At 37.8% G+C, this 14064-nt stretch overlaps 1 protein-coding gene across 2 annotated transcripts in view; it reads left to right on the top strand.

Moving 5' to 3' along the window:
• The window catches only part of mcph1 (microcephalin 1), a 36164-nt gene that overhangs the window by 1334 nt on the left and 20766 nt on the right, over positions 1-14064 (top strand). For both annotated transcript variants that reach the window (XM_080868406.1, XM_080868407.1), the window contains exons 2-13: positions 79-143; positions 3072-3163; positions 3974-4092; positions 4250-4334; positions 4830-4941; positions 5019-5150; positions 5253-5333; positions 6317-7414; positions 9608-9717; positions 12770-12807; positions 12923-13085; positions 13160-13237. In XM_080868406.1, the coding sequence (XP_080724532.1) occupies positions 110-143; positions 3072-3163; positions 3974-4092; positions 4250-4334; positions 4830-4941; positions 5019-5150; positions 5253-5333; positions 6317-7414; positions 9608-9717; positions 12770-12807; positions 12923-13085; positions 13160-13237 (2142 nt within the window). In that variant the 5' untranslated portion in view covers positions 79-109. The remainder of the gene's footprint in view (positions 1-78; positions 144-3071; positions 3164-3973; positions 4093-4249; positions 4335-4829; positions 4942-5018; positions 5151-5252; positions 5334-6316; positions 7415-9607; positions 9718-12769; positions 12808-12922; positions 13086-13159; positions 13238-14064) is intronic.

Genomic DNA, 14064 nt, shown 5'->3' with positions numbered 1-14064 from the left:
TAAAAGTGTGACAGAGTAAAATTCATGCGGTCTGCTAGGTCACAAGCTCACAGTATGTCTTTTTTTTTAATTTTCTAGTATCTGTGTTTCGGAGGTAAAGAGGCCAGTAATGACCACAACGACCAACTCTTCAGTTCTTAAAGGTATTGCACATCTTGGTGTTATTGCAATTAGAGCAGGGCGATATGGCCAAAAATATTTATCACGATATATATTTGAAAATTTGCGATAACGATATAACTGACGATATAATTGATGCGCGACAAAATACAACTCCACAACATTACTAGCGCAAAAAGACAACCTTCCATTTATTTTCACTTAAACAAGAAGCTGGTTTTTATGTACATTAAAGCTTTATAAAAATGTAACAGTGCAAATACAAATTCCTTGCTGAAAGTTTAACCAAAAGGCATTTCCAGTGGAAATGGGCTGACATATCCTGAGCATAACCATGTATAATATCCACTGAAGTTAAAAAGAGGTGCTTTGCAACATTAAACTGCAGTGTGCAGTACGTATTTTTCGGACCATAAGGTGCACAGGATTATAAGGCACATTAAGCGAAACAAAGCAGTCAGATAAATCAAACTTTATTAAACTCATTCTTCTTGCTTCCTCCACTTCTGTACCATTGATTCATTAATGTTGAATTCTCTGGCAGCTGCTCTATTCCCATGTTGTTGCAGTATATTAATGACTAACCTCGTATTGTGGATGGATTATCTCAGTTGTTCTCCTGACTGAAGTTTGGTCCGTTTACAGCATCCTGCCATGCGATTGCATTTGTCTCTAACCATGAGGAACCTTCACGTTAACTTTTATAAGTGTAAAAGTGTTAGTGTTCGTCCTCCAGCTGCACTGTTTATGTTATGCTAACATAGCTGTGTCGCTAGCGATTACGTAGCACATAATTATATACCAGCTAGCCCAACTTCAGTAACCCTACAAACGTCACTGTCATTTATGTTGGAAGTGATAGCAGAGCTGTAAGTTTGATTTTTTTTCAGAAATCTCTCAGTCAGAACTAGAGCTGGGCGATAGAACGATAACGATATGTATCGCGATATAACTTTTACTCGATAGAGAAATTAAGCTATTGCGATAGACCTCGCCGCTCTTGTCCTCTTTTAAAAAAAAAAAAAAAAAAAAAAAAAGGTCAGCCAATCTAAATTAAGTAGCGCAGAGCCGAACCAATCACAGCCGCAGCGTCACGTCGCGTGACTTGTTACATACAGCACAAGTGCCAAGCCGCACGTGGGTTTGTTTGGGAAGCAGCCAGCGGGTAATGGAGCCAGCGCGTAATGGAGGAAATGAGTGTGCCGACTAGAAAAATCAACCGAGCGTGACCGAAGAGAAAACAGATGATGGTTCCAACGCCGGAGAGATTGTCGAACGGAAGAGCCATAGAAGTTCCGTAGTGTGAAGGTATTTCGGCTATTTCAAGTCTGACAAAAAATAGAGTAGCGTGCACTGTAAATTGTGCCGAAAGCAAGTCTGGAAATACAATAAACTGGTGCATGCGTCACACTGTGCGCCACGTTATTGTTTCGGTGAAATGAATTTCTACAATACTGTTACTGTTAATTCTACTCTCTGCAGTGTTTAAATGCTTACATATACACACAGTTACTGTCCGTCCACACATACGACTCGGTTCTGCTTCTATGCCCCAGCTTTGTTTACTTTTTCCCACCGAGGCCTCTAGACTTCTGATTGGCCAACATTTCGGTACGGTTAGGAATCTAGCGCCACCTGCTGCTTTGGCATGTTCATAGCAGCGTTTTCCTTCATTTCTGCCTTTATGTGTGGACGGGATTATTTTTTAAAACGAAAACGGAAAATCTCCGTTTTCAAAAATACCCGTGTACGTGTGGACGTAGCCTCAGTCTCTGACTGGAAGCGCTAATTCGTCATTCGGCTTTTGTCAGACTAAAGTAACTGTTAAAACTGTTTGAAAAGCTAAGCTATACAACAAGGAGAGATTGAGAATTTCCTTTTAGTTCTCAGTTTATTTGATATTGACAAAAGTTAGTCAGTTTTGTCTGTTCTTCTGTAAAACAAACTAAGATTTATTTTTAGAATTAATATTTTGTTTCTAAGTGGAATTGACAATTTAGTCTGTTTCGTTTGTTCTGTTTTGAAACTTAAACGCTTTAGCGGCTGCCTTTTGTGTAGTTTGCAATATTTGCCTTTATTTATCTGAAAAAGTCTCATGTTCCTTAAGTAACCTGTTGAACTTATTATGGGAAATAAATATTTAAATAAAAACAAGCTGCTGATTATTTCACATTTTACTTGTGAGCAACAGCACATTTAAATCTTACAAATATAGTTATTTGGCTTATATCGTGATAGATATCGTTATCGCCTGAAATGAAAAAAACATATCGTGATATGAAAAAATCTCATATCGCCCAGCTCTAGTCAGAACATGCTATATCATGTTTAGGTAACTAGCGAAACTAGCGAGCTAACTTCCGCTAGCTTCCTGCTAACTTCTAACTCCTTAAATGTAATAAATTTTGTTTTCATGGATGCCTGGAAGTTAAACTTCATAGTTACACCTGGTAAAGCAGCAATGCAGATCGTTTTATTAAAGATGAAAGAATTTAGACAGTTTTTATTTTTTAACTCTCAGTGATGCTGCAGTGTTCGTTTGAACTGAGTTTAGGACCCAGATTACTCCCAGATTTAAGAGCATCTTAGTCCGACAAATACGACAATAACGACGGCCGCTTGCATGTTCTACAAAAAAATGTGCTTTGTCGTGTATCTGACGGACAAACACCAAACCAGTTCCACATCACTGAAGTTGCACCATTTGTACAAACCAATTCTGGTTCATCTGTTTCACTCAACAATCAGCCATGTGTGTATGAAAACAAAGGCACTGCGCATGCGCGTTTTACTCATATTCTATCGCGATATTTCATTTTCCTATCGTTGCCTAACATTATACCGGTATTACCGTGAACAGTATAATATGGCCCAGCCCTAATTGCAATACATCCAAAATGAGGTTTATGACTTTGGGTTTAAGTGTGCAACTCTGTTCAATGTATCTGCAGATGTTGTTGCCTATGTTGATGTGTGGTCAGCCGACAAAACAGGAAACTACTCAAAACCATTTGTTCAGCAGCTCCTGGAAATGGGAGCTCAGGTGAGACATTATTTTCACTTTAGTGTTTGTTGTGTTTACAGACTGTTTAAATAAAGTTGGGTCCATGCGTTTTTAGACAACAAGGCAATTTTGTAGTATTGCCTCTTTACACCATCAGAGTTAATTTTAAAGTAAACTGTCAAGATATGATTTATGTGCAGACTTTCAGTTTTCAGTCAAGAGGTTTGTAGCTAAGTACACTTTTAATTTCACACACAATTCATCCAACTACATCTACCAGCAGTCCATCAGTAACCACTGATAATGGTTGCTGATGATGTAAGCCACTTGGTACCCACTGGCAGCCATACACGCCCATGCTGTAACATTGCCTCCAAATGGGTTGGTGTGCTTTGGATCATAACCCGTTCCTTAATTTTGGTTTCATTTGTCCAATGATTCCATTTTTCCTGAAATGTGACGGCTCTTTTAGATATTTTTGGGTAAAGCCTTATGCTGACCTTGTTCTCAAGTGTTTCCATTCACCAAGACCTCAAAAAGAAGGTATTTCTTAACCATGAAAATAATTCTGTCATGATCCACATTAGTTGTTTTCTGTGGCTGGTCAGATCTTTCAATGCTCCTGAGCTGGCCAGTGCATTCCTTCCCTTTAAGGATTTACCAGAATATTCATTTTTCCTTTTATTTTTTTATTTTTATTTTTTATTTTTTGGGGGGGGGGGGGGGGGTTGTTTTGCTTTGCCTGCATTATTTGCATGAACATCTGTTTGGGGCTCATATTTAGATTTCCTGTAAGCAGCTAATTCAACAGTTGGAATCAACTCCAGGTCTTTTACCCTTGTTTTACAGGTATCAAAAACCTTCAATAAGCAAGTTACACATGTAGTCTTCAAAAATGGTCATCCAGCAACGTGGAGAAAAGCCAAAAAAAGTAATGTGCATCTCGTCTCTGTTCTGTGGATAGGAAGGTAAGAATTATACTCAAGAGGTTAGTAGTTTTGAATTTAAGGGTCCATCATGTTTTTGTTTGTTTTGTTTTTGTTTTTTTTTGTTATTATTGTGCTGTCATGAAGCCTTTTTAAGGTGTTGTGTGCCTTTTCAAATTTTTTGTGAAATGATCTTCAGATGTTATGATGATGGCGTCCGTGTGGATGAGAAGTTATATCCAGCGTTAAATGATGAAAGCAATCCTGTGCTGAAGAACAAGAAAGTGAGTGAGATGCACCTCGATGATTATGTTTATCTTATTGTAAGCTGTAAATAAGCAGTGTGTTTATTTGGGATCACTAGTGTGAATAAATAAGTGTGAATATTCTCATTTCTATTTATCCTGATGTATAAATACAGAGAAGTCACTAAATTAAGTCTGATTGTTTCAAGGTAACACACTCTTTATTTTAAATATGTGTACCAGCTGTTATTATGCATTTAATCCCCAAAGACAATTGTGAGCCAAGAAAAACCTGCCAGTCAGGGAGTGGAGTGGTTCGGTTATGCTGTTTGTGCTATTTTGCTGATTCCCTTTGAGCAAGAAGTCACTGAAAATTTATGAAAAATAAATTAATTGTTGCTCTTATCACCTGTCTGTGTGTCCTGTTTATGTTGATCGTTCACCTGTGTGTTTACTGTAATCTGTGTGTTAAAATCAGTGATTTTCATCTAAAACTATTCAAAAATGTATTCTGTTTGTGTTTGCTTCACGTAGCATCGTTGCATGCAGCCAAAAGATTCTCCAGAGAGGACACCTGAAAATGACAGGCGCATGAGGAAGAAATTAGATAAGATGATGAAAGACTTTGCTCCAAAAGAACCAATAGGTAAAAGGCTATAACAGCAGTGGATTATTATTATTATTTTTTTTTGTCTGCCATTTCATACTTTCTTTTCTTCACAGTTACAGACGTGTCACCCATCATTATTGACGAGGAGAATGGAATAGTTTATAGCCCTGCTTTTAAAAGGTCAGAATATATGGCTCAGCGTTTGAAAGACATGAAGGATAAACGAGAAAACCTTTCGCCCACAGGTAAGTGCAGCAGCAGGTGAACAGCCTGATGGACTGACAGACTTAAAACACTTCAGGATCTTTGAAAGGAAGCCAACTCATGAAAATGTCACTGCCTTTCAGCTTCACAAATGGCTGAATCTCCCTCACCCACCAGATTGAAGCCTTCTCTTGGGAGCTCACCGAGTGTCCTCAAATTAATATGTAAGAAAACTGGGTGCTGTTATTGATATATCGATCTACAGGCAATGGTAGTGTGATATTTATCTTTCCTAACACAGAAAGTAAGCTTGTATATTGCTAAGAAAGGAAAGGGGTCTGTAATCGAATTTAGACAGGATGGTTTATTTTCTTTTTCAGCCAGTTTCTTTTTGTTTTCTCAAATACAAGACCAGCATTGTTTCCCTCGTAACAGTAAGAGCTCTCAAGCCAGATTCCTATTTATAATGCCAGACTGTATCCATTAGATGCCCATTTAGTGCATCAGTAGGATTGGAAACATCAATAGTACATGTTTTAGTGAAATGTATTCATTTAAAATTAAACAGGAAATGTCTGAAGGGATTTCAGAAACAACCTGTAAGAGAGAACCTGTTGTATAGTGCTGCAGTTGGCAAACAAAATGGTACATCTTACATTAAATTCACCAATACAGTGTTGAGTTTCTGTGTACAGCGAATAGAATTAAATTTCACTGTTCCCTTAGGGACATCTTTATTGACTGTCTTGGATTGCCAAGAACAGAACACACACAAAGAAAAAGACACTGTAATCAAGAGGGTAATCAAGAGCCTTTGGATAGATTTATGGTGACTGCAGTACAGTGTTGCTTTGTAGTGTCCTCTCCTAAGAAGATATCCTGGTGTTTTTATTTTGTTATATATATACAGTTCTCTTCACCACCTGTTATTTAGTTTTACCACTCCGGGCAATTACTGTGGGGGTGTAGTGTTCAATCTGGATGTGTGAAAGGCAAACAGCTGCCCGTATATTTTGTATTTACATACCGGTATTTGTATAAGGGCGAGAATTATTAGTAATCAGCCACACTGCAGAGCAAAACAATGGACAGAAGGTGGTTAAAATAAGTATGAAACAATTGATTTATTATTATTATTACTATTACTATTACACCTTAACATTTTTGTTTCTGTGTAAAGTGTACTGTTATTCTTTCTCCTACATAGATGACCAGTCAGACGATGATTCCAGTGCTTCTGTTCCTGAACTTGGTTACTCACCTGATAAGGAAGAGGGGAGAACACACACAGATGTCAGAGACCATGAACATCTTGAGCTGTCCCACAGGAAAGACTGCCTCTCACCCAACCATCATGTGGCTGAACAGGTCATAAGTGTGCCTGCCTGCCCTGACCCTGAGCATGAAGAAGGAAATAAACAAAAAAAGTCACGGAGGACCTTGGTTAGAAAAAAAGAAATGGATAAAGACAAATCAATAGATTTTTTACAAAGTCCTTGTCAGGACAGGAAGTCTGACAACAGTAAGAACGATCAGAAAGAAGGAACCCAATCACAGATAAAGTCACCTAAATTAACACCTAATAAATCTGAGAAAAGAAAACAAAAAAACACAAAAGTAAACGTTATAGCAGAGACCAAATCCCATATTTTTCCTGACACTCTGGAATCCTCTAGCTGCCTCTCATCACCTGTACAAGGTGGTGCTGCTTCAGGACAGAAAAAACCCAAAGGGGCTCAACAGTCATTTTCAGCATTGCTACGATCTTTCACTTCATCCAGTGAACACAAATGTGGCACCCCCGGTACGGCTGACAGAGGTGATGACATGTTTGAGGACTATTTCTCTTCAGCTAAACATAGCCAGAGAAAACAAAGACATCGGTCACTTAATCTACCGGTGGCAAGCGATATTAAAATACCTTTTAACTTGGATACTCTCCCAACGAATAGAAAACAAAGAAGTGAAATCTTTGGACCGAAGGGTCAAAAAAAGAGGAAACTGGAAGAAAGTGACACTGGTAAACATTTTGATCAGCAGTCTGAAACTAGCATTGAGACCCAAACTCATCAAGGGGAAGAATCTTTGCCTATGTTGGATAGTCCAAGCGTTAATAAAAAGCCAACGGGGAAAAAGCGAAGACAAAGTACCTCAACATTTACAACCATCGATAAAGCTACAAGTGAAACAACAGAAAGAAGAAGTGCATCAACTTCAGGCCAACAAACGATGTTGCCCGAGTTTAAAGCTGTGCCAGAGCTGCAGAAAAACTCTGATTTCAATGTTCCTTCTCAGATTGTGGAAAGTGAGTAGTATGGCTGCCAGAATTTAGAAAGTGTAATAATACAACCCCAGTTCTTTAAAAAAAAAAAAAAAAAAGTTCAGATGCTATGTAAGAATTAAATAAAAACGAAAAAATGATTTGCCAGTCTCATAAAATGATCTTAGACATAAACTTAGACATTTTGCATTTCATGAAAGATATGAGCTCATTTGGATTTTGAATGCAGCAACACGTTTCAAATAGCATCGAATGGACAAGAGGTTTGAAAAGAAACTGCTAGAGAAATACTACTAAACTGATAAGGTTTGTTGGCAACAGGTCTGTAACTTTTATACAAAACATCTTAGGCAGAGAGTCACCAATCTGCATAAAAAAAACAACTAAAACTTGTGGACCAATTTCAGAATATTGAAGTTTTGGAGACTATGCTATACTATGAATATCTTTTTCTCCAGTTACTGGAGAAATTAGGGCTAAAAATCGATACTGCATGCCTGTGATTTTTAGGCCCTCAGGCAGCCCTGCATTAAAACTGGCATGGTTCTAACAAGGAAATGACTGCATGGGCTCAGGAACACTTCTAGAAATCATTGTCTTTGAACACAGGTTGCCATGCCATCCACAAATGCAGATTAAAGCTCAGTGCTGCAAAAAGGTCTTATCTGAACATGATTCAGGACTCATTTAAAGTGGAAAATTATTCTGTGGTTTGATGAATAAACATTTGAAATTTCTTTGGGAAACATGGATGTCACATCCTCTGGCCTAAAGAGGAACGGGGCAATCTGGCTTGTCAGCACTCACTTTAAAAGACTGCATCTCTGATAGTCTAAGGGTGCATTAATGCTTATGGAATTGGCAGTTTGCACATCTGGAAAGGTGTGTGGATATAGATAAGTTTCAGAGGAAAATCTGTTCCCACACAACAAACATGTTTGTGAGGGAAAGGTTTTTTTATTTCAGCAAGATGATGCCAAACTGCATACTCAATCTATTACAACACAGTGGCTTTACAAAGTCTGGGTGCTGAACTGACTTGTGAAATACAAAATCTGGAAAGAAGATCAAGGACTGTTAAGGAGCTAGAATTCTATGTCAGACAAGTATGGGACAACATTCATCTCTCAAAAGTCCAGCAGCTGGTCTCCTCAGTTCCCAGATGTTTATAGACTCATATTAAACCAAGAGAGGATGCAACACAGTGGAATACATGGACCTAGCTTTTATGAGACATGTTGCTGGTATACAATTCAAAATGAACTTTAAAAGAAAAACAAAAATGTAATGGTAAAATTTCTCAATTTAAAGATTTGAGATGATTTCTCTGTTCTACTGTGAATAAAATGTGGCTTTATGAGACTTGTAGATCATGACATTGTGTTTTTATTTACATTTTACAGTGTCTCAGCTTTTCGGGGGTTTGGGTTAAAAATGAACCCAGGACTAAGGCCTGGTCTGCTCTAATCACTTCATTATGAACTGAACAAATCATATTGATAACATGGCGGGAATCTTCACAGATGTTTATACTGTTGTCTGTAATCCCTGGGTTTGTGTGTGGCTTCACATGGCTTGCAGTATAATTATTTCAGCCAGTCTAAACATTTTTGTAATGCATGGTTCTTACAAGATAACATTAATAAACAAATGAGGCCTTTATGAAAGCTCTCTCATAATAATCTGTAGGTGTGTTTAACTTTTAAAGGCCTAATATCTTATTTATATATAGCACATAGTTAAATTAGATTTAAGTTGCACATAAAAGTGATCTTCCTATGTCACTGTGGGTTTTCTCTGGTTTCATTTTGCGAGTTGCAAGTTAGATTATTGGCTCCGTTTCCATATTTCCCAATGAATGCTGAGGTCTGACTCCTAAGATCCTCAACAGGATAAGTATAAACCTGGAGAAACTAAGTATGGATCAACAGATCATTTAAATTTAAGTGCTTTATTTACTGTCCAGGAACTAAATGAAGTAAGCACGTTGTAATCCTGGGCAGCCTGATCAGTTAAAATTATAGAGAAATCAAAATGCACAGTGTCATGTGGTAGTAAGTAGTGTAAAGTTGCAGCTTTCATTTAATGTTTCTGTGCACAAATGTGCAGACATGAATGCACACACATACAAAACAGCACCTGTTGTGTGATAGCTCGTGTAAAACCACCCCACCACCACACACACACAGTTTTAAATTGTCTTGTTTTCCAATGTAGGTAGAGGAAATGAATGTACAGTTGCAGCTGGTTTTGCAGAGAGCCTAACTGAAGGAAATTACAATAAGCAAGTCAGCTTGACTCTACAGAAAATGGTTAACAAAACAAAGGTAAGAAGACTTCACATCTGTTCTAAATGTGTAATTGAATTCAACTCTTCAGTTTGACAGTTTAGTCTCCATGCCTTAATTGAAAGACATTATTTTTGCACTGAACAATGCGTGTTTACGGTACATTTCCTACTGTGTTGTGGGAAAATTGGAAAGCAATTGCAAAAAACAGGATGTTACAAGTATAATGCCACCAGTGGGAGGTTTACTGAGTCATTAAAGATATTGCTCGTGTATGGGAGTTTGCAGTTTTAATTATAAATCTCTTATTTTCTTATTTATATAGTCGCTTTCTTTGTTGTGCTTTGTTGCCAGCTAAATTGCCTATATTAACCCTTTCAGACACACATTGATATTACTTTTCTTTCTTTAGTTTAGTGGCTGTGGTTACTTCCAGCTTACAGCCAGTGTGGGCTTTGTACAGCCCATTGTTTATCTTCCTTCGTCACATAGATAGATAAAAGGGAACATGGTGTAAGAGAACAAAAATATTATTTTCCCCATGTTTGTCTATAATATAGGAAGTTTAGGAAGTAAACCAAACATCGCTTGTGTGTGTAACTTCCTAATAAGTATTTCCTCCGTAAGGTCATACACTTCCATGGCTGTAGGCGTTTGACGCTACTGACGGTACTGTCGGCTCCTTAGGGTTTCCTGTGTTTTGCCTCTGTGATGGTACCATACAACTTCCTTGCTTGTGAAATGCACCTGGGTTGTGTTTTCGTTACACTCGTAACCTCAACAAGCTGTAGATGAAAATGATGTCATATCCCCGGAGGATCTTTTATTAGTTAACTTTATTATAGCTTGATTACAAAGAGGTTGTAATTGTTGTTTTGGTTTTGTAAAGATTGTGATGATGGATTAATCTCCCTATAGTCCTGGGAAATACAGTCATCAGAGATAATTTCTTGTCTTATCTTTAAAAGTGCTTATATAAAAGTTAAAACTCATATTACACAGCTTTAGGTTAAAACTGCAAATTTGTAACATAATTTTAAAGTTCTGGACATGTCGTCAGCTTATACTTATTAAATACAACTCAGATATTAATGGGACCTTTGCTCTTCTTTTGTCTTACACTTCCTACCTTTGCGTGTTCTCAGATATCTCACAAAGATGCAGTTCTTTAAAAGATCATATTTTGGCATTGTCAGTTTACTTTGTGATTTTATGTCTAAGGCACTAAAGCTGTGGATGTACACTTACTGGTCTCTTTGTTAGGTACACCTTGCTAATACTGGGTTGGATCTGCTTTTGGTTTTTGCTTTATTTCTTCACTGCACAGAAAAACAGCAAGATGCTAGAAACATTGCTCAGAGATTTTGGTCCATGTTGACATGATAGCATCACATAATTGACCACATTTATCAGCTACACATTCATGTTGTGAATCTTGCGTTTCGCTACATCCCAAAGGTCCTCTATTGGGTTGAGATCAGGTGAAAGTGTTGGCCATTTGAGCACAGTGAACTCATTTTGTTCAGGAAACCAGTTTTAGCTTTGTAACATGGCACATTACACGGAATCACTGACTTCTTATCAATTCACATCCCTACTCAGAGAATTTCCACGTTCTGCGACCCTTCTCTGTAAACCCTCTTCTGGCACCAACAATAGTGCCACTTCATCATCTTTCTTCCCCACTCTGTTGCTCAGTTTAAACAGATGTACCTATCAAAGTTGCTGGTATATCATCCCTATCGTTTTCCTAGTTTATTATAGGTTAAACAACTCTCTAACATGCTCAAGAAATATTATGTAAACCTCACTAATGTTCATGTAAATTATTCTGTGTTGCAGCAAGTAATAACCTGGCTGTTTTATTGTTGTTGGCTCTCAGTGGATCCAGTTGATCTCTCCGTGATTGTCTGAACTGCTTCATTTTAACTTTGTGCTGAATAGTTGCCATCAAGGAGATCTAGTCATACTGAGAAGAATTTCCTTCATTTGTGCTGCAAGTGTTTGTGCTCTGCCGCTTTGCTGGTTCACACCAGCTCTTTGTCAGAGGCTAATTCATTCTCATTGCCCTTTACTTGTGCCAGAACATGACCACTGCATAAGATAGAGTTTCTTTAAGGCTACTTTCAGAGTATCTGCACATACTTTCAGTTGTTTGACTTGGCTTGAAAGAATTTAAAATGAGCTTGTTTCATCAACTTTTTTCCCCCAGTCATTTAATGTCTATAAAATAAATTGCAATATCAAAATAGTGACACAACTACTGACTGCCTTCCCAAGGGGCCTTCTTGGTGATAATGTGTTTTTTGACCAGCATGGTGTCAGCTCGTGGACGGTTTTGGCTCTACTGTTCTCAGCAGACCTTAACCCCTGACTTCCAGCTTGGTGGGGGCTGACATCAGTGTGTGGCAGGAAAGGTCTGGTGGTCCTGTTTGTGGTTAGGTGTTTGTGCTGCTGATATTTTTCTGTATTAGTGCCAGGCATGTGGTTAAATAGACCACATCCACCAGGCTGTACATTTACTGTTGTTACAGTAGTCAGCGTCTCTGAAAGTGTTTTTCATCTTTCCATGGCCTTGATGTTTTTGCATCAATGCTACAAAACATTCAGCTGGTTTGTAAAAAAAGTGCATTGCCACTGAAAGAAAAACTCTTTTACTTGTTCAGTGCTGCATCATTCAACAAAAATCAAATTACAATATTTACACACAAAAGAGATATAATGCGCAGTTTCAGTTTCCTGGTCTCTTTGTGTAGCTGCTGCTTGGCTACTTTAAAGTGAAGATTGTTGTTCACAGATTTCTCTCTTCCTCTCTGATTTGTGTCCCTATTAAACACAAGCCAAGAAACAAATGAATCCAAATATTCATTTTTAATCAAAACGCTGTATCTACTCCACTTATGCTTGATTGCCAAAAATGTGATGGCTGTTCCTGTAACACTAAGGATTATAAGTAGCCAAGAAAAATACAAGAGGTGTGAAACCAATGAACACAGACATTTCAAACATTTACTGGCAGTGTGTGGTTGTCATTTATGTGAACACAGATTTGTTCATTCTTGTAAGCTTTGTGGGTTCATGTTTCTTGCAGGCACTGAGAACATTCGTCATGACAAGCATGCCTACTGAGTAAGTAGGCATGTGCTTCTTTGAATACCACCAGCTTCATATTCTTTAATTTTATTGTGTTAATTAACAAGTTGGTAAAAGAAGGCATCTAATTCTTATTATTCGTCTCTTGTAGGAAGCAGAACACAGTGGTTCAAGTGGTGAAAGCACTCGGTGGTTTTTTAATTGTTGACCGTGTTTGTGAAAGCACAACTCATGTGGTGTCTGGGGAACACAGGCGGACTCTCAATATTTTGCTGGGTATAGCTCGTGGCTGCTGGATCCTCTCATTTGAATGGGTACGTGGACATTTGAAATTATTTCAAAGTTAAGATGCAGGGTGATTCTGTCTTATCTCTAATCTTTTGAGTAGATACTCTGGTCTTTGGAGCAAAGGCAGTGGATTCCAGAGGAGCCGTATGAACTTTCAGATCAATTTCCTGCAGCACAGGTAAGTTCAGAACTACTCAAACAGTACTAGTAAAAGGGTCTTTGACAGATTTACTACCAGCATTGAGTTTACAGGAAAGCTTTTTATTTTTTCCAGTAGGGTAAAAAAAAGCTGTATCGTCTTATCTTCACATCGTTATTGGTTTAACTAGTTCAAAATCCTCTTGAGATTAAAGCCTTTTTCAGATATGACTCAACAGTATTAAATAATCTCTTCTCCAATTTATTACTCTCCAAATGCAATAAAAGATATTTTTTATTTTTCCAGGACATATATTTTAGAGATTTTAGTGGCACCTTAAACATAATCTAGAAAGCATTCCACTCATGCTTTAAGTCTCATTACTGCCAGTCATCCATTTACAGTAGGCTTGTTTTTCCTAAAGCATCCTGTGTGAATTGTGGATGTTGCCTCTTCCTGCACTTGCCATTCATGAATCACTGTCCTGTCCTGCCCTGCAAGGAAAGACTTGGGGTCTTAATGTAGACGAATGTCAGCATGTTTCCTCTTAAAATTGCCTGATGGCTTTTGTTGTGACAGATCAAATATTTTATATCCCCATGGCCTTTTATCATTTGGCACACCACATGCTTCCCTTTTTCATTCAATTCTTGTGGCCTCTATTGTGTGGTGTGGTGTTCCTTCAGCTGTGGCCAGTTAATCATAGAAACAGATTTTAATAGTATTGTCTTTTGTTTTTTTTAATTCTGTCAGATAATTTGTGATAAAAATTTGGTTCTCTTTTGTTATTTTTTATTTATTTTATTCCAAAAGCATGTAGCCAGGTGCCATTTTTATACCAATTCAAATCTTTGTAGCCGTGATGG

The sequence above is a fragment of the Rhamphochromis sp. 'chilingali' genome, assembly GCF_963969265.1.
Source record: "Rhamphochromis sp. 'chilingali' genome assembly, chromosome: 20".
Lineage (NCBI taxonomy): Eukaryota > Metazoa > Chordata > Actinopteri > Cichliformes > Cichlidae > Rhamphochromis > Rhamphochromis sp. 'chilingali'.
This window is presented reverse-complemented; position numbering and strand designations above follow the sequence as displayed.